The sequence below is a fragment of the Balaenoptera acutorostrata genome, chromosome 18 (genome assembly GCF_949987535.1).
Source record: "Balaenoptera acutorostrata chromosome 18, mBalAcu1.1, whole genome shotgun sequence".
In the NCBI taxonomy this organism is placed as follows: Eukaryota; Metazoa; Chordata; class Mammalia; order Artiodactyla; family Balaenopteridae; genus Balaenoptera; species Balaenoptera acutorostrata.
The window spans coordinates 29,129,955-29,153,727 of NC_080081.1; the positions used below are offsets into that span (position 1 = coordinate 29,129,955).

General features: G+C 36.8%; 1 protein-coding gene across 23 annotated transcripts in view; it reads right to left on the reverse strand.

Moving 5' to 3' along the window:
• The window catches only part of SCEL (sciellin), a 177,518-nt gene that overhangs the window by 12,560 nt on the left and 141,185 nt on the right, over positions 1-23,773 (reverse strand). For 19 of the 23 annotated variants that reach the window (XR_009005864.1, XM_057532560.1, XM_057532547.1 and 16 more), the window contains 3 exons: positions 20,122-20,181; positions 19,916-19,975; positions 4,844-4,906 (listed from right to left, as the gene is read on the reverse strand). Coding sequence is in view for 22 of the 23 variants with exons in the window: in XM_057532560.1 (XP_057388543.1) it covers positions 4,844-4,906; positions 19,916-19,975; positions 20,122-20,181 (183 nt within the window). In the remaining variant the exon portion in view is untranslated. Of the gene's footprint in view, positions 1-6; positions 4,533-4,843; positions 4,907-19,915; positions 19,976-20,121; positions 20,182-23,773 lie in introns of those variants that run through there. The other 4 variants (XM_057532561.1, XM_057532558.1, XM_057532545.1 and 1 more) reach the window with 2 other exon arrangements.

Below are 23,773 nucleotides of genomic sequence, written 5' to 3' on the forward strand. Positions count from 1 at the left end.
GAGAGAGCAAAGGCAAATATTTGGCACTTAAAATCAAGGCCACCTAGAAGGTTTTTGTTTTATTAAAATTCTGTTCAATGAACTTTTTAAAATATACAGTGAACCTCTTTCTTGTTTGCCTGGTTTCTGCACAGATACACAAATAGAACACATGTATGACTTTACTCCTCCACAGAGACCACTAGCTTACCTTTAGGAATCATCTACAGGCATGTGTCACATTATCTAACGCTAAGACAGAATACTTTTTTACCAAGGGCAGGAACCATCTGAAATTGGTTCCAGTAACATTTTCACAGCAGCAGTGCCATTTTAGAAAGTTTTTCATGTGCAACATATCTGACAGTTTATCAGTTTAATGAAAATTATCCAGGGGTTCCTTGGAGAAATTCCAGTTTCCATTTTGTTTTTAATGGAAAGCAGTACTTTGAAGATTGCAAAAGAACTTTGACCTAGATTTCTGCTAATCTAGAAATGTCACTATGCTTAACAAAGTGCAGGCATATTTGCTTTTTCCTATGAGACAGAGGAAAATTTTAATGCTGGAGTAGTGAAAGCTTTAGCTCTTTTTCCTCCCCCGTGTTAGTAAACCCTGATATAGGAGAGACATAAAGACCAAGAGGAAGATTTAGATCTTGATCATGATTTACCATTCTTGACTGGTCTGTTCCTTCCATTCCCAGGTAGCTCTTAAAGAAGAAGAAAACATCTGTTCACATAGTATCAACTCTGGCATACAGAAAACCATCTTCTAGTTTTAAGACAGATGTTTCACAAAACAGATGTTTCACAGCTGAGTTAAAATGACACTAAGTAGTGAGAAAGTAGAATTAATATTATTAGAAGATTTTCTAATATGATCATTAGAATATGTCATTCCAGAAAAATGAACCTAGTTGTGAATTGTTTGGAAATATTCAAATCATATAGTATATAATACAAAACCCAATTTTAGCAAATAGTTTCAGAGGACAAAGGTTGTCAGTGAGTGTGAAATGTGTCTGTATTGTCCTCAGAAAGATAAAATCAAATATCACCAATTTGCAAAATCTGCAGATAGGAAAGTGAAATAATTTGTAAACAGTTCTGATAAGGATTGAACTGTGTCCTGCCAAAATTCTTATGTTGAATTTGGTTTAATTGGTTCGGCATATGGCTTGGGCATTTGCAGTCTTTTAAACCTCTCCAGTAAGTCTCACGTGCAAGTCAAGATTGAGAACCACTACCTTAGAGGCAGCCCAACATCTTACCCAAAAGAGCACTGGTTCTCAAAGTGTGGGCCCTGGATTAGCAGGTGAGTCTGATGTAAATAAAATTTGGGAACCAGTGCAATAGAGGACTCTCCACCAAACTATTCCTTAGATGCCTTGAATAATATTCCTAAAGAAGAACTTATGACTGACAATGTTTTTTGCTTGACGGCTTTATTGTTAAGATGTTACCCTTCATTGAAACAAATTGCTGAATTGTAACTTGCAATCAACGGTCACAATTTTGTTTCTTAATTAAATAACTCCATAAACTATAAAACCAAATATTGTGTTGGAACTTACAAAATTCCAAATGGAATTACACTTGAGAAAATGTTTTCTGCAGTGGAAGTTCACCTTGAAAATGTAACTGTCTAGAACCTTCATACACTGCTAGTGAGAACATCAAACGGTACAGCTGATTTAAAAAACAGTCTGGCAGTTCCTCAAATGGAGTTACTGTAGGATCCAACAATTTCACTCCCTAGGTATTTACCCAAGAGAAATGAACACACTCTACACAAAAACTTATATATGAATGTTTATAGCGGCATTGTTCATAAGAGTGAATTACAATCCAACAGTGGAAACAATCCAAATGCCCACCAATTGATAAATAGATAAATAAAATGTAGTACATTCACACAGTAGAATATCATTTGGCAATAAAAAGAAATGAAATACTGAGACATGCTACAACATGGGTGAACCTTGAAAACATTATTCTAAGTGAAAAAAGCCAGTCACAAAGGACCACATATTTTATGATTCCATTTATATGAAATGTCCAGAATAGGAAATTTAAAGAGACAGAAAGTAGCTTAGTAGTCGTCCAGAGCTAAGGGGTTGGGGGAAAATGATGTGTGACTGCTACTGGGCATTGGGTTTCTTTTTGAGGTGATGAAAATGTTGTAAAAGTGATTGTGATGATGGTTGTACAACTCTGTGAATATACTAATCAGAAAGCATATAACTATGTGGACATCCAATTACTATACAAAGTGAATACATTCATAAAGTAAATCAAGTGTCAGTTTAACAGATTGGCCTATGACTCTTATTTAGATTTCCACTGTCCTATTTGACTTAACCTTGGCAACTTGACTTTAAACAGCATAAAATAATTTCAACTGATAAATACCCATGTCACTGCAAACTTTACAAATCTCTTTTGCATGAAGACTAAAAGCTTAGTAAGAGCTTACCATTTTGAACTGTTGTATGTGTTAGGGTTTACTTCTATTAAACTATCAAGGTTTTGAGCTCTGGTAAAAATTACAGATTTTAAATATATAAAAAGAAGTATTCTTATTGGTACCAAAGGGGATAGTGGGGGAGGGGGGCAGGAGATAAATTAGGACTTTGGGATTAACACATACACACTACTATATATAAAATAGATAATCATCAAGGACCTACTGTATAGCACAGGGAGCTCTACTCAATATCCTATAATACCTATAATGGAAAAGAATCTGAAAAAGAGTATATTTTATATATATATACATATAACTGAGTCACTTTTCTGTACACTTGAAACTAACACAGCATTGTACATTAACTATACTTCAATAAAAATAAATAAAATTTAAAAAAAGAATTCTCCTGTGGAAAAATAATGAGAGGACTTGAGGCCAGGACACCTCTCTAATTTACTAACTTTCTGCACCTGATCAAGTCTCTTACTCTCTGACCCTCAATTTTCTTTCTGTTAAATTTTTACCCATTTTGAGAGTCAAGTAAACTTTCTTTTCTGTAGCCAGAATATATGGGTGCAAAACTGGGCCCAGAGATTTCTTTTTCCACTTTTTTTTTTTCAAGTGAGAATTTTTATTACAGTAGTTCTTTCAGGGCTGGGGCAGTGTCTACATTTTCCATTTAATTTGGAGACAGATCCTGTACAGGATTGGGATAGAACTGAAGAAGAATGAATAACATCTGAACACAGAACTGAGGGATGAGCAAATGATTTTGTAGTGGTGGTTAAAGCCTCCAGACGTAGTAACTGACTGTGATGATCACCATCCCACTGGAGAGACGGGGTGCATTTGTGAATGTACGTGTGATTGTCGGGTTATGTTAGGTAAGAGGCACAGATGAAACTGCAGGAAAGTAAAGGAGAGTGTGTGCATGTTACAGCCAGCCACGGTGTTTTCCATCCCACACCCTCTTCTACACAGATGGCCACAACCACACCGCCTTGCTGAAGGAGGCCAGACAGACCTCGGAAAGCTAGAGGAAGGTGAAGTTACGAGGAAGGAGAGGCAGCTAAAGTTCTTGGTTATCAAACAGCTACAGAGCAGAGAATAAGGAAGCCAATAGGTAGAGGGAAGAGCAGGAGAAAAATAGGCAGAAGCCAACAAAGAACTGACAATGACAAAGAACTAAGGTTAATGTCTGGGGATTCCTGATGGAATGTCCTCCAGTCAAGAATGAACAACCTTCCAGTTCAGGCCTCTGTGAAGCCCGGCCATGCTACCATTCCTGCCCTTGAATTTCCATTTCCTCATTAATCTTTCCAATAAAACCCTGTTTCATGAGCAAGCCTAACTCAAACTGAAACGTCTCTCAAGTCATATTCAGTGAAAAGTTCCTTAATTATACCTCCTCATTTACTTGTCATTTTTTAATCTGGATCATTTCCAAATAATATTTGAATGAGCTTGGTTAATTGTAAGCCCAATACTGTTCCCAAAATAGTGGATCCTATTGAAAATGTATCCTCCCTCATTCTATCAGAGGCTTGCTTGGGATCACAAAAAGAGAAGGCAGAGGATGATTTGGGGAATTAAGGGAACAGAAAGAAACTACCTACCTCTTATATGCAAGAGCCTTTAAGAGATGAAAAACAGACAAAACAGTGAGCCAGCTCTTTTCCTACTTTTCTACTCTCTTCACTTGATATCAACAATATCATTTCTTTACATAAAAGTTTTTTTTTTTTTTAAACAGAAAAAGCAGCTGTATCTTAGGAAGGTTAAAAATAGAAACTTATTGCTTCTAGGGTCCTCCCATGTGTTGGGAGAAGAATTGCTAAACATGGAAGACTTTTAAAATTCTTTCCTAATTTAAACAATCTGTAACAACAATGAAGTATAGCTTCTATCTTAACCTTCGCTGTAAAAGAAACAAAGTACAACAGTTTTAAAGCTGGTACTCTCTGTGGTGTAAAGAAATTCCAAAATTAGGTCCTGTTTTGTGGCTGTGATGAATCTGTGCATTCTTTTAGCACTACGTATCCAAGGAAGAGATTCCCAGAGTGCTTTCTGCACTGCTGAAAACCTACCAAGCAACAGTAAGTAAAAATAAATCTTCACAGCCCAAGTACAGAGCACTGAATTTCCATGATGCCTTTTACAGTAAGCCATTGAACAGCAGGCTCTTAGTCAGAAATTCTAACAGAATTCAAATTTTGCTAACTTTTTTCCAAATCAGTTATTAAGCACCCTGTACATTGTTTTTCATATTCAGATAGTGTTTATATTTAAATATCACAGTACAGTTCAACTTCTCAGAAAATCTTTCAAGGTTATATAATTTATGAAGGCTCATATGGAATTCATAAGAAAAATGTAAATTATAATAAGCCTTACCTTTCATTTTTACTCTTAGACATATTGGAATTTACTTCAATTAAATTTTCTAGGTCCTGGTCTCTATAGGAAAAAAATATATATTTTTTACATATATATATATGATGTAGTTACATACAATTTTAGGAAATAAGCATTAGAATAAAAAATTTTTAGATCAGTACAAAATTTTAAACATAGTCATTTGTGGTCTTTAAGAATATGGACATTGAAAATCTGACATCGAATATTTGTCCTGTGCAACTTAAGTATGAGCATGGATTATGTTATGAGAGAGAAATAAAGAACTAATTTTTTGGAAGGTTTGAGAAATCTGGTCTGAAAGGAAACAACTGATTGATATTCACATTCGGCTAACTTTGAATGAATACTTACTTTGCATCACAAAGTACTAACTTGTGTATTTCCACGTGGATTATCTCATTCAGATCTCACAAAATCTTGCAGGACAGCATATGGGGCTCAGAAAGGCTAAGTGAATTTTCCAAGGTCAATTGACTAATTTGTAAAAGAGTCAAGGCTTGAGGCTGAGCCACCTGCCCATCTGAAATCAACTCTTAAATATTTAATTAGAGCCTTCATTCCAGCTTTTTACATGACAGAAATATGAGAAGTCAACCCCAAATTTGAATAAACAATTCATAATGTGGAGGATAAATGGGACAATTACATTCTTAAATCTTGGGCTACGATAATGATTTGACACACCTTCATGAGATACAATGTTCTCTGGTATGTTATGTATATATTAATTATTTATATATTTGCTATAACACTGGTAGTTCTTAATTTTTTCCCATGAGTTTGGAAAAGCCTTGTCACCAACGCTATTGGTTAGCAGGATGGTTTAGGAGTCAGGGCAAGGCCATTTCTTCTCCTACTTTCTTGGGCAAGTTAGTCAACCTTTCTAAGCTTCCTTTTGTAAACTAGGATAATAATATCTAATTTCATAAGGTTGCAGTGAGAATAAATGAGTTAATGTAAGTAAAATTTGTAAGCACAATGACTACAGTTGTGACTGAACTGAGTAAGAATAAATAAGTGATAATTAACAGAAGTGTAGTGACACAGCACTAGGCACTATGGATTCCAAAATTTTGAGGGACTATATTTTCATTTTTATTTCTGCCCTAACTTTTCACATCTTTAGAGTTAACTCCAGTTTTCATAAATCTCCCTTCTCCAGTCCTGAATAGTAGATTTCAAGTAAGGTTCTTTTACATGGAATCAGTGTAGGGACTCTGACTCACAAAATTAATATTGATAAGGATGAAAAATAACATAAAAGTCCTCATATTTATGTGGGATGAGATTTAATACTCTTTTTATATAACATCCAAGCCATCAATAAGTGATAAATATGCTAATTAAGCAGCATTCCATAGCTACACTTAAACCTCACATTTAAAATACTAGCTGCGGGCCTGGGAGATCAGGAGGCAGGCAGGAGGGGCCCTCCAGGAGGAGCGGGAGAGGAGTGGAGGTTGATTGCCATGCCCACTCGGGCCTGGGGAGCCTGCTGAGCTCCTAGGCCATCCCCTGCCCTCCAAAGCCCCCTCCAGGCTGCGTGGATCTTTGGGGGCATAGGACAGAGGCTGGGGAGATCAAGAGAGGCAGGCGGCAGATGAAGTCCCCTGCCCTCTGAAACCAGGGGTGGGGGGCACGCCTGGGCCCCTTCTGTTCCTTGAGCCTAAGCCCCACCCACCACAGCCCCCAGGGCCTTTTCCAGCCCTGTGGTTTCTGGGCATAGGCCCCGCCCACCACCCAAACCTTGCCCTTGCTTAGGCCCTCCACAGCCAAGGCCTTTTTTTTTTTTTCTTTTCCCTCTTCCTCTTTTTTACTATTGTGGTATTCATGTACCTTCCTGATGTTGATTCATCTATATTTTAATTTTATATTCTTCCTAACATATCTGTTAGTTTCCTAGTCTAATGTTATTTTTTACTTTGATTTTTTCTTTTTTCTTTTTGCTGCCCCAGGTGGCTTGTGGGGTCTTGGTTCACAAGCCTGGGGCCAAAGCTCCTGCAGTGGGAGCTCTGAGTCCAAACCACTAGACTAACAGAGAAAGACCCCAGGGAATATTCATTGGAGTGAGGTCTCATGGAGTTCCACATCTCAGCACCAACACCCAGCTCTGCCCAATAGCCTACAAACTCCAGTGTTGGAAGCCTCAGGCTAAACAACCATTAAGATAGGAACACAATCCCACTCAAAAAAGAAAAAAGAGATGGTAAAAAAATACGCCATAGATGAAAGAACAAGGTATAAACCTATAAGACCAAATAAATGAAGAGGAAATAGGCAATCTACCTGAAAAAGAATTCAGAGTAATGATATTAAAGATGATCCAGAATCTCAGAAATAGAATGGAGGCATGGATTGAGAAAATACAAGAAATGTTTAACAAAGATCTAGAAGAACTAAAGAACAAACAAACAGAGATGAACAACACAATAACTGCAATGAAAAATACACTAGAAGGAATCAATAACAGAATAACTGAGGCAGAAGAATGAATAACTGAGCTGGAAGACAAAATGGTGGAAATAACTGCTGAGGAGCAAAATACAGAAAAAAGAATGAAAAGAATTGAAGACAATCTCAGAGACCTCTGGGACAACACTAAATGCACCAACATTCAAATTATAGGGGTCCCAGAAAAAGAGAGAAAAAGAAAGGGTCTGAGAAAATATTTGAAGAGATTATAGTTGAAAACTTCCCTAACATGGGAAAGGAAATAGTCACCCAAGTCCAGGAAGCACAGAGAGTCCCACACAGGACAAACCCTAAGAAAAACACACCAAGACACATATTAATCAAACTAACAAAAATTAAATTCAAAGAAAAAATATTAAAAGCAGCAAGGGAAAAGCAACAAATAACATACAAAGGAATCCCTATAAAGTTATCAGCTGATTTTTCAGCGGAAACTCTGCAGGCCAGAAGGGAGTGGCAGGATATACTTAAAGTGATGAAAGAGAAAAACCTACAACCGAGATTACTCTACACAGCAAGGATCACATTCAGATTCAATGGAGAAATCAAAAGCTTTTCAGACAAGCAAAAGCTAAGAGAATTCAGCACCACCAGACAAGCTTTACAACAAATGCTAAAGGAACTTCTCTAGGTGGGAAACACAGCAGAAGAAAAAGACCCACAAAAACAAACCCAAAACAATTATGAAAATGGTAATAGGAACATACATATTGAAAATAACCTTGAATGTAAATGGATTAAATGCCCCAACCAAAGGAGAGAGACTGGCTGAATGGATACAAAAACAAGATCCATATATATGCTGTCTACAATAGACCCATTTCAGACCTAGGGACACATACAGACTGAAAGTGAGGGGATGGAAAAAGATATTCCATGCAAATGGAAATCAAAAGAAAACTGGAGTAGCAATACTCGTATCAGATAAAATAGACTTTAAAATAAAGACTGTTACAAGAGATAAGGAGGGACACTACATAATGATCAAAGGATCAATCCAAGAAGAAGATATAACAATTATAAATGTTTATGAACACAAAATAGGAGCACCTCAATACATAAGGCAAATGCTAACAACCATGAAAGGAGAAATCGACAGTAACACAATAATAGTAGGGGACTTTAACACTCCACTTACGCCAATGGACAGATCATCCAAACAGAAAATAAATAAGGAAACACAAGCTTTAAATGACACAATAGACCAGATAGATTTAATTGATATTTATAGAACATTCTACCCAAAAGTGGCAGATTACACTTTCTCTCAATTGCTCATGGAACTTTCTTCAGGATAGATCACATCTTGGGTCACAAATCAAGCCTCAGAAAATTTAAGAAAATTGAAATCATATCAAGCATCTTTTCTGACCACAATGCTTTGAGACTGGAAATCAATTACAGGAAAAAAACTGTAAAAAACACAAATACATGGAGGCTAAACAGTGCATTACTAAATAACCAAGAGATCACTGAAGAAATCAAAGAAGAAACAAAATAATACATAGAAACAAATGACAATGAAAACACAATGACCCAAAACCTATGGGACACAGCAAAAGCAGTTCTAGAGGGAAGTTTATAGCAATACAATCTCACCTCAAGAAACAAGAAAAATCTCAGATAAACAATGTAACCCTACACTTAAAAGAGAAAGAAGAACAAAGAAAACCCAAAGTCAGTACAAGGAAAGAAATCATAAAGATCAGAGCAGAAATAAATGAAATAGAAATGAAGAAAACAATAGCCAAGATCAATAAAACTAAAAGCTGGTTCTTTGAGAAGATAAACAAAATTGATAAACCCTTAGCCAGACTCATCAAGAAAACAAAGGGAGAAGACTCAAATCAACAGAATTAGAAATGAAAAAGAAGAAGTATCAACTGACACTGCAGAAATACAAAGGACATGAGAGATTACTACAAACAACTATATGCCGATAAAATGGACAACCTGGAAGAAATGGACAAATTCCTGGAAAGGTACAATTTTCCAAGACTGAACCAGGAAGAATTAGAAAATATAAACAGACCTATCACAAGTAATGAAATTGAAACCATAATTAAAAATCTTACAACAGGGCTTCCCTGGTGGCGCAGTGGCTGAGAATCTGCCTGCCAATGCAGGGGACACGGGTTCGAGCCCTGGTCTGGGAAGATCCCACATGCCACGGAGCAACTGGGCCCGTGAGCCACAACTACTGAGCCTGCGCGTCTGGAGCCTGTGCCCCGCAACGGGAGGGGCCGCGATAGTGAAAGGCCCGCGCACCGCGATGAAGAGCGGCCCCCGCACCGCGATGAAGAGTGGCCCCCACTTGCCGCAACTAGAGAAAGCCCTCACACGAAAACTAAGAGACCCAACACAGTCATAAATAAATAAATAAAATAAATAAATAAAGTATAAAAAAAAAAAAAAAAAAAGAAACTCTACTTCAAAAAAAAAAAAAAAAAAAAAAATCTTACAACAAACAAAAGTTCAGGACCAGATGGCTTCACAGGTGAATTCTATCAAACATTTAGAGAAGAGCTAACACCCATCCTTCTCAAACTCTTCCAAAAAATTGCAGAGGGAGAAACACTCCCAACTTCATTCTATGAAGCCACAATCACCCTGATACCAAAACCAGAAAATGATATCACAAAAAAAGAAAACTATAGACCAATATCACTGATGAACATAGATGCAAAAATTCTGAACAAAATACTAGCAAACAGAATCCAATAGCACATTAAAAGGATCATACACCATGATCAAGTGGGATTTAACCCAGGGATGCAAGGATTCTTCAGTATATGCAAATCAATCAATGTGATACACCACATTAACAAATTAAGGAATAAAAACCATATGATCATCTCAATAGATGCAGAAAAAGCTTTCGACAAAATTCAACACCAATTTATGATAAAAACGCTCCAGAAAATGGGTATAGAGGGAAGTTACCTAAACATAATAAAGGCCACGTATGACAAAGCCACAGCAAGCATCATACTCAATAGTGAAAAACTGAAAGCATTTCCATAAGATCAAGAACAAGACAAGGATGTCCATTCTCGCCACTCTTACTCAACATAGTTTTGGAAGTCCTCGCCACAGCAATCAGAGAAGAAAAAGAAATAAAAGGAATACAAATTGGAAAAGAAGAAGTAAAACTGTCACTGTTTGTCGATGGTATGATACTATACGTAGAAAATCCTAAAGATGCCACCAGAAAACTACTAGAACTAATCAATGAATTTGGTAAGGTTGCAGGATACAAAATTAATGCACAGACATCTCAGGCATTCCTATACACCAACAACGAAAAATCAGAAAGAGAATTTAAGGAAACACTCCCATTTACCATTGCAACAAAAAGAATAAAATACCTAGGAATAAACCTGCCTAAGGAGACAAAAGACCTGTATGCAGAAAACTATAAGACACTGATGAAAGAAATTAAAGATGATACAAACAGATGGAGAGATATACCATGTTCTTAGATTGGAAGAATCAACAATGAGAAAATGACTATACTACCCAAAGCAATCTATAGATTCAATGCAATCCCTATCAAATGACCAATGGCATTCTTAACAGAACTAGAACAAAAAATTTCACAATTTGTATGGAAACACAAAAGACCCTGAATAGCCAAAGCAATCTTGAGAAAGAAAAACAGAGTTGGAGGAATCAGGTCCCCGACTTCAAACTATACCACAAGCCTACAGTAATCAAGACAATATGGTACTGGCACAAAAACAGAAATATAGATCAATGGAACAGGATAGAAAGCCCAGAGATAAACCCACACACATACGGTCACCTACTTTATGACAAAGGAGGCACGAACATACGATGGAGAAAAGACAGCCTCTTCAATAGTGGTGTTGGGAAAACAGGACAGTTACATGTAAAAGAATGAAATTAGAACACTACCTAACACCATACACAAAAATAAACTTCAAATGGATTAAAGACTTAAATGTAAGACCAGACACTATAAAACTCTTAGAGGAAAACATAGGAAAAACACTCTTTGACATAAACCACAGCAAGATCTTTTTTGACCCACCTCCTAGAGTAATGGAAATAAAAACAAAAATAAACAAATGGGACTTAATTAAACTTAAAAGCTTTTGCACAGCAAAGGAAACCATAAACAAGACAAAAAGACAACCCACAAAATGGGAGAAAATATTTGCAAATGAAACAACAGACAAAGGATTAATCTCTAAAATATACAAACAGCTCATGGAGATCATTATCAAAAAACCAAACAATCCAGTTAAAAAATGGGCAGAAGACCTGAATAGACATTTCACCAGGAAGACATACAGATGGCCAAGAGGCATATGAAAAGATGTTCAACATCACTAATTATTAGAGAAATGCAAATCAAAACTACAATGAGGTATCACCTCTACCTGGCAGAATGGCCATTATCAAAAAATCTAGAAACAGTAAATGCTGGAGAGGGTGTGGTGAAAAGGGAACTCTTCTGCACTGTTGGTGGGAATGTAAATTGATACAGCCACTATGGAAAACAGTATGGAGGTTCCTTAACTAAAAATAGAACTACCATATGACCCAGCAATCCCACTACTAGGCATATACCTTGAGAAAACCATAATTCAAAAAGTCATGTACCACAGTATTCATTGCAGCACTATTTACAATAGCCAAGACATGGAAGCAACCTAAGTGTCCATCGACAGATGAACAGGTAAAGAAGATGTGGCACATATATACATTGGAATATTACTCAGCCATAGAAAGAAACGAAATTGAGTTATTTGTAGTGAGGTGGGTGGACCTAGAGTCTGTCATACAGAGTGAAGTAAGTCAGAAAGAGAAAAACAAATACTGTATGCTAACACATAATATGGAATCTAAAAAAATAAAAAAAAAATGGTATTGATGTACCTAGTTGCAGGGCAGGAATAAAGAGGTAGACATAGAGAATGGACTTAAGGACATGGGGTGGGAGCGTGAAGCTGGGGCAAAGTGAGAGTAACATCAACATATATACACTACCGAATGTAAAATAGTTGGCTGGTGGGAAGCAGCAGCATAGCACAGGGAGATCAGCTCGGTGCTTTGTGTCCATCTATAGGGGTGGGATAGGGAGGATGGGAGGGAGGCTCAAGAGGGAGGGGATATGGGGACATGTGTATGCATATGGCTGATTCGCTTTGTTGTGCAACAGAAACTAACACAGTATTGTGAAGCAATTGTACTCCATTAAAGATCTTTTTAAAAAAACAAAATAAAATAAAATTCTAGCTGCACATCTTTGAAAATGTAGAAATTAGTTAAATTATTTTTTAATGTGAGTTATAGTAGAAAATATGCCAATTAATATATGTAAAAAGTATAGGATTTCAGAAGTAGCTCAGAAGTATCAAAATCATTTGATTCTGCAGTCTGAATGATGTAAAATTCAAAACTGACTTCTTCAATATAACTACTAGAACTGTGTGAGGAGACCTCCCAGATCGCATCTTTCAAATCTAGAAATAGAGACAGCAGGCTTTGCATTCACCTAACCTGTGACGGTCCTTCCCTATTACTAGAGTCACCTTCTTGACCTCAGGGGTTACCATACTATCTTAATAGCCTGAGCATTAAATGATCCTCCGCTTAACATTTTAAAATACAATAGTACTTTACTAAATACTTGGGGATAATGGGATAAAAATTAAGTGGATTATCATGATCTTCCATAATTCAGTTTCCCAGGAATGCCAAACAGGGACGGTTGGCAATGGCAAACAGTGAGAGATCACCAGGAAATGTGAATTTTGGGGAATTAGAATTCTGTCCCAGGAAGTGATTCTCCCTGCAAAGCTAACCTTGGATGAACTGAGTGACATTTTTTAAGGAAGCTGGTGTTTTTCATTATGACTTGAGAGTAAAATCACATTACCATGGCTAACATGGCCTTGCACGCAGTAGCTGCTCCAAAAATACTTGTGGCATTAAATTAATTTAAATTCTCTTTTTTCTCCTTCTCTGGTGGAAATCTATGCTACCTTACCCAGCTCTGGGAAAAGACCTGAAAGGGACCCCAAGGGAAAGATATTAGACCCTGAGCCTTTATGGCAGTCAGCTTTGGCCACATCTAGGTACAGAGTGTGCATAATAACCTCTTAGAAACAGTTCAGAAGAGGCGGTGATGGACATTTCACCTCCATTTGTGTGAATCACCTAGAACCTGCCTTATTTCACCCCTGAATTGCACATATTTCTTTCCTTTTTTTCACACAGCTCCCAACCAGGGCTTTGTTTCCTTATTTTGGGACATTTCCTTAGGGGTTGAATTTTGCCCTCCCACCAAATCTATATGTCGAAGTCCTAACGCCAGAAAAAATCGAGTTCAAATGAGGTCATTAGGGTGGGCCGTAATCCAATATGATTGGTATCTTTATAAGTAGAGGAAATTTAGGCTCAGATACACACACAGATGGATAACAATGTGAAGACAGAGGGTAAAGACAGCCCTCTACCAGCCAAGGAGAAAGGCCTGGAATAGATCCTTCCCTCTGGACCTTCAGAAGGAGCCAACCCTACTGACATACTGATCTTGGATTTCTAGCTTCCAGACGGTGAGAAAATTAATTTCTCTTTTAAGCCACCCAGGCTGTGGTTCTTGTTATGGCAGCCCTAGCAACCAAATACACATTTGCTTCTGCCCTCATGACATGATTATGTTTAGTTTCTCAGCCTGATGCTGGATGCCCTCACCTGCTCTGGCACTTTCCACTCCTGGCTGCTGCAGATACTGCATCTTTGATCTGCCTATAACACCCCACCCCTCACCCCCAGGACCCAAGTCTTTTGGACCCTAGCCATTGTGAGGGAGAGTGGAAATGGATTTAGATCTAAGCAAGGAGGAGAAACCAGAATCCTGCAAATCCAACCACTGTAGGTAGATAACTCAAAATTGGAACGTATGCTTGCCTTCAAAGAAGCACACTCCCAAAGGGATATAATTGTGAATCATTGAGTAAACCATGTTATTAGGGGTTTCCTAGAATTTTTGCTGTTTTTATTAAACAGTGCCACATATCAAGTTTGGTAGAGTGGATTATAAGATTTTATTCTGAATATTTTATACTAATATTTAAAGCAAAATTAAAAGTTCCAGATCATGAAAAGTACAAAATGTGGATTTGCTCTGGTTGTTCACCCTGATTGATGTCATCAGCTAGATTTGGAGATCCAATAAAAGAAGTTCAGATTGCCCATAAACTTCCCAAGTTGAAAAATGTAAAAATAAATTTTCATTCTTTAATTAAGACTACATCTATCTTATCGTGTCTTTTACACTGTGGTAGAAGATGAAGAGCTGTGAGTCAAAGTGTGAAAAATAGATTTTTATAGAAGCCCAGCCAAATGCTGCAGGGTCAAACAAAGGCTTGATTCCAAACCTTTTCTGTGGCAGTTCAGTGGAAGACCTTATAATTTTGTGATTTTTATGAACAGTTGGAATTAACTTCAAGAAAAACCACCAATTCTCTGTGGATACAGAGAGAAATGCTAAAAAGAAATTTTGTTAACCATAGCAACTGAAAATGCTTTTCTTTACATAGACTACAGAATGTTTGGGAGAAGATATGCGTTATCTGCTATGTAGAGTCATAGCACACATTTTGAATATGAGCATTTATCTATGTTATAATCATGTAATTTATTTTCTACTGCCCCATTAAGGAATATAATACTCCCTTGCAGAGCAGATTAAAGAAAAAAAATAGAGATTCTGGGGACCAAGGCTTATTATGTCTCTTATAACACAACTTTTCCTAGGATATGCTCTACATGAGAGAAAGTAATCAGCTCACTCCCAACTGCTCTTCCTCTCTTATGAAGGTGTGGGAGGTATTTATCAAATGCTGCAATATGTTTCTCTCTCTCCAGCTCACTTACATCGTTTTTGCAGAGTATCAAACACATTTGCAAAATTAAAAACCTCCATATAGAAAATTTACTATGGTACTTCTTTTATGCCAAGAACTAAAACTAAGGCTTTAAGCTTTAGTTCAAAGGAATATTTATCTCTCTGAAGGGAGTGTAGAATACAGTGAGATAACTGCTATAATTCTTCAACTCTATTGAATTTGCAAAATGGTCCCAGCTTTACATATTTTTATAATTTGTTTCAATGAGGGAGTCTTAAAGATTTTATATTAAAGAAATTAACAGGCCCATAGAGAAAATGATCAATTTAGGTATTTTAAATATAAGATGTGACCAAGAATTTCAGTGGCTCTAATTCACCATGGTTCATTGAGATTACATTTCAAAATAGAGTCATTGGCTTGAGCAAGGAGACCAGTCATAGGATATCAGATCCCTCCAGTCTAGTTTCACTCATGGGGCTCAGAGTGTTAGAGTTATAAGGCAATGGGCTTTGTCTAGTTGGATGATCACAGGTCTTGATTAGTTTTGAAATTTAGCTTGTAACTCAGAGAATATTTATTAAGCACCTAATACATGTCAAGCATCGTGCCATGAATTGTAGATAAAGACACGAACAAGACAGATCCAATCTTTGCCCTTAAAAAATCCAATAGTTGACGAGAGATTATTAAATAATAATTCCAAGAGACAAATATCATAGGACAGAAGAACAGAGAGCTTGAGAACATCCAGAAGGACCTGATGCAGAAGTGATGGGTCAGGTTGGGCTTCCCAGAGCCTGAGTAAAAGACACCTAAGCTGACACCGAAAGGATAAGTAGCAGTTATCCATGCAGCAGCAATGACAGAGGAGCGAGGCGTGTTCATGTCAGGGGGTGTGTGGGTGGGCTTTGCTTGTGGGTGGAGCATAGGGAATGGGGTTGGGGAGGCCTGTGGAGGCAACATCATGGCGAGCTTTGGAAACCAGGTTAAGGGGTACACTGTTGTCCAGTGGCAATGGGAAGCCACTGGAGGATTTCATCAGAGGAAGGACAGGATCAGATTTGTGTTTTAAGAAGATCACTCTACAGTGTGGCAGACAGATTGAAGGGCAGAAGGTACCAGAGACAGCAGAGGGACCAGTGAGGAGACTTAACAGTAAGCTGGGCTATAGTAGCAGTTGGGATGATGAAATGTCTCGGTTCCTGAGATAACTAGGAGAAGCACCCAGAGTGACCTACTGATTATGGAGAATTAAGCAATGGAAAGAGTCAAGGTTACCTCCCACCTCCAGCTCTCTGTCTTGAGCAGAAGTATGAGAAATATGCAATAGGAAGATAGGAAGGAAACCTCCTCTTATTGGGATATTAACAAGGTATGTCTTAGCAAATAGGAAGCCCTTATAAAGATGGACGTATAATACTACAAATAGTTCAGAATATTTTTTCTGCTTCAGATGAAGGTTGCCTTTTCTAACTGTAAAGACCTGTATCACTAGATGTTTTTCAGTCTTCATGTGGGAGCAGCAGTTTATAGGCTACCGATAATTAAATATGCCACTTTAATGTTGGTTCATGAAAATGTGAAACTGTCATTGCTAAAATTCACAGTTTCTCCCTGAATAAATGAAAATTCTGTACACATTTGCATTTGTTCAAGTTGTTGTCTTCCTAGAAAGAGCTCAGGGACACCTGCTTACATTCTGATCCATGACTGAAATTTATTCCACCCCTAACTGTGAATTAAATATACAGCTGCTGGAAATGTCAGCAAAGTCACATAAAAGGAACTCTGATTCACTGCTGTTATACTATTAAATAATCAGTGCTCCTGTCACATTGAATTGGATGTAAAAGTGCCTTGTGGCTGTTATTCCTACTGGGAGTCATGTTAAAATGCCCCCTCTCTTTACCCATTAAAATCAAGTGGGCCACATAAATACATTGCAGATACAGGTGACTGAACATATTGAATGAAGTCACTTTTTTCAAATAGGCAGCTTAGTCTTTCCTGTTTTTTCTGCAGTAATTCTTGAATATCCTGGCTGATTATCATCAAATCTGGTGTAACTACTAAAGAATAGTCAGACATCACTTAGGTTAGATTTGTGGATCAAGCTGCCATCTGATATACAGAACAAACTAGTGGTTACCAGTGGGGAGAGGCAAGGGGGAGAGGGGCAATATAGGGGTAGGTAATTGAGAGGTACAAACCATTAGGTATAAAATAAGCTACAAGGATATATTCTATGATATGGAGAATATGGCAAATAGTTTGTAATAACTATAAGTGGAGTATAACCTTTAAAATTGTGAATCACTATATCATATACCTGTAATTTATATCATATTATACATCAACTATACCTCAATAAAAAGTTTAAAAATAAATCCTCAAAAAAGGCTGCCATCTGAAAACAACATGATGGTCAATATTTTTAAATTTCTTTTTTATAGTAATCCTATCTGTATAAGGAAAATGTCCTCTTCTTATAGATACTTTGTTAGGAGTTGCTGAACTACAAATTACTTTTTATGAAATTAGCCTCCTCTAATAAACAAAAGGTAAAACTCTTATGAGAAAGTTACCATTATCTGTCAACATAGTGCATTTGCAGAAGGAGGAAGGGAAGGAGGCAAAAGTAAGAAGAAGGGGAAAGGGAGGGAGGGAGAGGAGGAAGGAGGGAACAGGAGTGGGGCAGAGAGAGAGAGAGAGAGAGAGAGAGGGCACTGCAATTTATGGAAACAGCCACTAAGGGAGAAGTTGGCTACAGTAGCCACTGTTAGTTATTCCATACGTGCTTGTTAAACCTAACCACTTCCAACATGGGTTGGGAACCTCCTAAAACTGTTACTAATAAAAATAAAAATCTGCCCCTACCAGTACCACTCTGAAGAAATGGTTCTACTTATCAAAGATATTTCCATACGCTTACCAGTGGCAGGGTCAGCACCAAAAGTCCGCTATTATTTCAGTTATTAGAAAATCTCTGTAAGACAAACCTTCCTCTCCTCTCTGTTATTTCCATAATAATTTTCTAGAAAAAAAGTGTATCTAATTGTAGTCCTTTAACTGCAGGGGTGGGAGGGGAATTAGAAAGGAAGGGACCATAGGGAGAATAAAGAACAGAAAGAAGGGGTAAATCTGAGCTTTTTTTGCTCCCAATCTTTTGTTCTTCTTCCAGTAGTGACATCAGAAGGACTTGGGTTTAGATCCAGGATGTGTTTTCTTTCTTGAGAAGTTTATTTTATATCTTTGAGCTATAGTTTCCTCTTCTGTAAAATAGCATGCATGAATATATTTCTCATGGGGTTGGTGGTTGTGAGGATTAAATGTATATAAATTGCCAGGCACACCAGAGGTGTTCAATAAATACTGCTGTCTAATTAGCAATTGCTCTTCAATTGCCTTGGTACCTTCCTACCTCAGACACCCCAACACCTTGTGATAAAAACACACAAACAGAAAAGGCAAATTAAAACACAAGGATTGACATATATACACTCCCATGTGTAAAATAGATAGCTAGTGGGAGCATGCTATAAAGCACAGGAAGCTCAGCTCAGTGTTCTGTGACAACCTAGACGGGTGGGATGGGGGGGAGGGGTGGGAGGGAGGTCCAAGAGGGAGGGGATATAGGTATACATATAGCTGACTCACTTCATTGTACAGCAGAAACTAACACGACATTGTAAAGCAGTTATACTCCAAAAAAAAAAAAAAAAGAACCACTAATGTAGAAAACAAAAAGACATAAGATTTAGGCCGATGAGCACATTACACTATCCTCTGTCTCCCCGTGGCTTCAAAGCACTTTCCATATGTTAATTTGCTTTCTTCATCCCAGAATATTGAGACTTTAATTCCCAGCTATATATTTATTATGGCAAAATTTCAGGTCAGCAGAACAATCTGGGCTTCTCATACAACGCACTCTGGTGCATTATCAATAAGCTCTTTTGGTGAAAGATATGACATAAAGATAGTGAATTATAAGATATTTACAAAACTCAAAATGGAAGTTCAAGGTTAAAATCTGCTGGAATATTCTGTGAGCCCACATGAGCTGTGGATCTGTAATTCTGAAGACTGAATATCATTTCCAATGCTCCAATGCTCTGTAGGCATCTGTGTAAACCACCGGTTTGGTCCAGCTTCTCCAAAATATGTTTTCCTCTTATTTAATTTCACTCATTTTTCATATCAGTCCTGATACACTATTTCCTATAAGCAACAAACCCTAAGTTGTCTTCATGAAAATAAGAAGTACAAAACTGAGTCCAAAAGAGTGCAATTGATTCCAGAAGAGTGCAGCATGTTCTCGGCTGACAGGAAACACATGGGTTATAAATGTGTGCGCATTTGAACACTCAAGAAAAACGAAAGTCTTCTTTTAAAAAAAGAGAAGAAAGAAAGCAAGAAAGCGAGCAAGAAAGGAAATTCCTAACCTAGAACCTTGGGACCATGTCAAGATAGTTAGGCAAAGTCATTTACCGCTTAGTATTTCTGAGAGGTGAAGGTTTCACTTTAATAAGATTGTCCAAAGCTTGGCTTTTCAAAAGAGAAAAAAATAAACTCCAATTAGTGATAGGTTGTTTTGCTTGTGCTAGGTCTATAAAGCAACATAATAAATCTACTCCACTCAGGGGCAACAGACATGAGAACATGAAATGACTGTTTTTAATTTGATTACCTTTGATTGCTTCTGATTACTTCAGGATTCACTTTGATGAGGTTATTGAGATCCCGGTTTCTTTAAAAAGAAAAATAAAAAGGGAGTGGGTTAATTATAAATAAATTCTTTTGGTAAGATCATTAAGGTTATAAATGTGCTTGAAGTAATTGTAAAACAAAATATTCTTCCTACCCAAAGCACAAAAATTAATACAGTTCTATTACCTTTGGTTGTTGGACAGAGTTTCAGGATTCACTTTGATGAGTTTATCAAGATCTTGATTTCTTCAAATGGAAAAAAAAATTAAAGCAGCTTGTGTTAGAGATAATACAGGTTTAAGTTGGCTGGAATTGGAAGAAGGGATTAGCTATTTTATCATTTAGTATAAGACATATTGGTTTGGCATAGAACCTCCTTGAAATAAATTTCCAAACCAATCCAGGGAGGACTAATTATGTTGGATCAGGAGAAGAATTACTCTGACTTCACATGCTTATTGTCAGAGCCCATCTACAAGGTCACGCTAACTCAGAGTTCACAGCAAACATCTCATGATTGACCACTTTTACTCTGGAATGTTTTAACAGTATGAAGATACAAACTGATTCTAAGGTCCTTGATATTTTAAAAATCATATTCACCAGCTAAAGATACCATTTTTTTAAAAAAATAAGAAACTCCCAAACTAGGATTATACTTAACATAAGTCTTGGCAAAGAGAGTTCCAGTAATCCATCAAAATTGTGACTTTTCTTTCCTCTACCATGACTTACAAAGCTGAAATCATGGTAAATTAGGGACATACTCTGATAACTGTCCACTTCCTAGTTGAAACCCTATCAGTTTCTTTCCTCAGTCGGAGAACAGTATTTCCTCCCACCTGGTTTGCTATCACTCATTGCCTCTGTATAATACTTTGCTTCTAAGGTCTGGAAAGTAGTGATTTTTCAACGTGTTCCTCTAAACCACTTTATAATATTTATTCAAAGAAGAGCCCACAATAGCAAGAAATCTTGGGATAGATAACACCTGCTTTCAGTAAATTTTGGCAGCTACCTGCCTGTACCTCCTTCCCCCCAAAAGTCCTTTTCCCTTATATAAAAATTAAGTATGGTTTACTCTTCAAAAAGACTGATGCAAGGTTAGGAACTGAAGGAGAGCCACTTAGAGGTTAGTCATCAAAAAGTCTGAGAAAAAGGTCTGCATTTCCTTCCCCAACCCCTAAGCCTTTCCATAGAATTTGCTTCCCAGCTCATGGCTTCACTGAGTTTGATCTCTTCATCCTTGTTCTCTGATCTCCATGGTAGACAGAAAGCCCCTAAATGAATGTTTACTGTTTTGAATTATCTTCAATAGCATATTCTCAATTAAAGATAATCAACTGGTATTTACAAACACTATCAAAGAAATGATAAACACATGAGAACTATCCAAAATAAAATTTTCTTGTATAAATTGATTACAAAAACCTGTTATAAAGTTATATTGTGCCTGAAAGACGATCTTTAAAATGAGGATAATTTCATACATCAAAAGAATAAAAAGTACAAAAAATAAAACTTTGTAGAGGAAATAATATGTCAAAGGCCACAACCTTTTAATACATAAAATCAATCACAATATTTTAGTGTAACTACATATAATATTCACCAACCAGCATAATTAAGAGTAAGCTGCATAAAAAATGCAAACACAAACATGAGAACTCTCGTTTTTACTGTTCTGCTCGGTACAGAAAACTTGGTTCATTCCAAATCTTAGAACTGTGCTATTCAAACTACTACATCATAGAGCTCATTAAAAAATACAATTTACATCACAGCCCAATACTTTGTTTTCAGTCAGACAGACACACACACACACACACATAATAAAACATAAATTTCACAAAATAAAACACCCACTACGTAAGAACTCTCATGTTTTCTACTCTATTTCACTCTAGTTAACTGGGAAAAAGTGCTGACTGCCACTCACTAAATTAATTACAAGACCATTTAATGGGATGTGACCCACAATTTGAGAAACGCTAGCTTAGAAAACATATATATAAACGCTTGCTATGTTGTACCACTTCTCTTAAAAAGATGACACCTTGTGTCAATAAAGCAAGGATCTCAGTAATAGTCCTGAATTGCCTTGACTGATAGCATCATGCAACTTAATGAATTGAAAACTTATAGACACTTTTTTCAGACCCTGGATCCTACAAACACAGGAATCTTATATCTAAATTTTATCCAGGAAAAATGTAACATTTTTCCTACTCCAGTTACTGCTTTCATTTATTTTGCTTTAAGGATATAGGGATGCACTGAAATATTTAGCTATTATTATTTTCATGTAGTTCAAAAGTTGTAAAGTGTTTTGCGGTCATTGGCATAAATTTGTGCCATTGTCACTTCAAAGACTGTGAAGTAATATTTCAAGTGACCCTGTGAAGGTAGTAGAGAACATCTCCAGGCTGTCCCATGGCAAGAGTAAAAGTCCTAGCTTTATAGTTTCCACTATTTCCTGAGGTACTGAATCAACTTTCACCTATTTTAAGATCAAAGTCTCCATGCTGTGATTTAAAGACCAGGAGTTGGGCTGGGAGTTGGAAGAACTCACAGAAGATTATGAGACTTTCGCCCCGAATACTTCAGTATTCTCATTTGTAAAATGAGGAGATTGGATTTGTTCATCTCTAAGCCTCTGCCCATCTCTAACATCTTCTACTCCTAGGAATCTATGAATGTGAATTTTACTGCCTGTCATGTTTATTAAATTAGTTATTTCATGTCTCCTTTTCTTTTTAAATGCAACTCACTGACAATACATTCTATATTCAGCAAGCAGTACATAAGCGTCCCAAAATGTAATATATTAAATTGACAACCTATTATTGTCTTGGAGTCCCATCTCTTTGCCCCCAGTACATAATTAGCTTTAATCTATGATAATTGCTTGCTGTTAATAAGATTGAGTATGTCTACTGAATTCTCTTTTTGGCATCCACGGCCTATAATTATACCTAATGTGCACCTAATGATACCTAGTTGTAAGCTTCAAACCCAGTAGGTGCTCGGTAATTATTCACCGCCTAACAGATCACAGAACTACTATTCATCTTCCACTAGTTTTCTCTGTGACACTGGTCGCATCACTTAACCTTTCTGAGTCTTAATTTCTTCTTCTGTAAATAGAATAGGTTTGACTGGAACAGTGGTTTGCAAGTGTTCATAGTAACTGGGCTATGAGTTTTCTGAGGTTCCTTCCTTCCATCTCCAAAATTTTGCAATTTTTGTACGTACCAGCTAAACTCAAAAAAGTGAAATCATAAAAACATTCTTAAATATATATATATAAATATATATGTACATATATATAATAGTAGTGTATAATGATATAAAAATCTTCATATAACCAGAGACAAAAAGTGAATTTCATTTTCATCATTATAGATACTACTTAAAGAATTATCAAATTTTAGATCCATTACTTTGCTGTGAGCAGCAAACCATCTAAGAAATAAAGAACCTCATAACATTTCCACCGACTACCAGAAAACACCCTCTGAAAACGAGGTGAATGGTATTGCTTATAACTAATGAGGTGTCCAGCTCTTTTCAAAAAATTAACTATCATTAATAAATTTAACCAAATCCAGAGACAAAGGTATTAACATCAATACTACAAAACATAAACAGGGCATAGACTAGCTATGTTTCTACCCCAATCACTCCCTTCAATTGCTTTACTTGAGCTGCCTTTCTTTTTATTAGCAAATAGATATCTAAGTTTTCAGGGACATATAAAAATTGTGATGACTTTTCAAGATTTATATTCAGTTTGCCCATAGAACGATTACAAGTCATTTATATTCAAATTGTACTT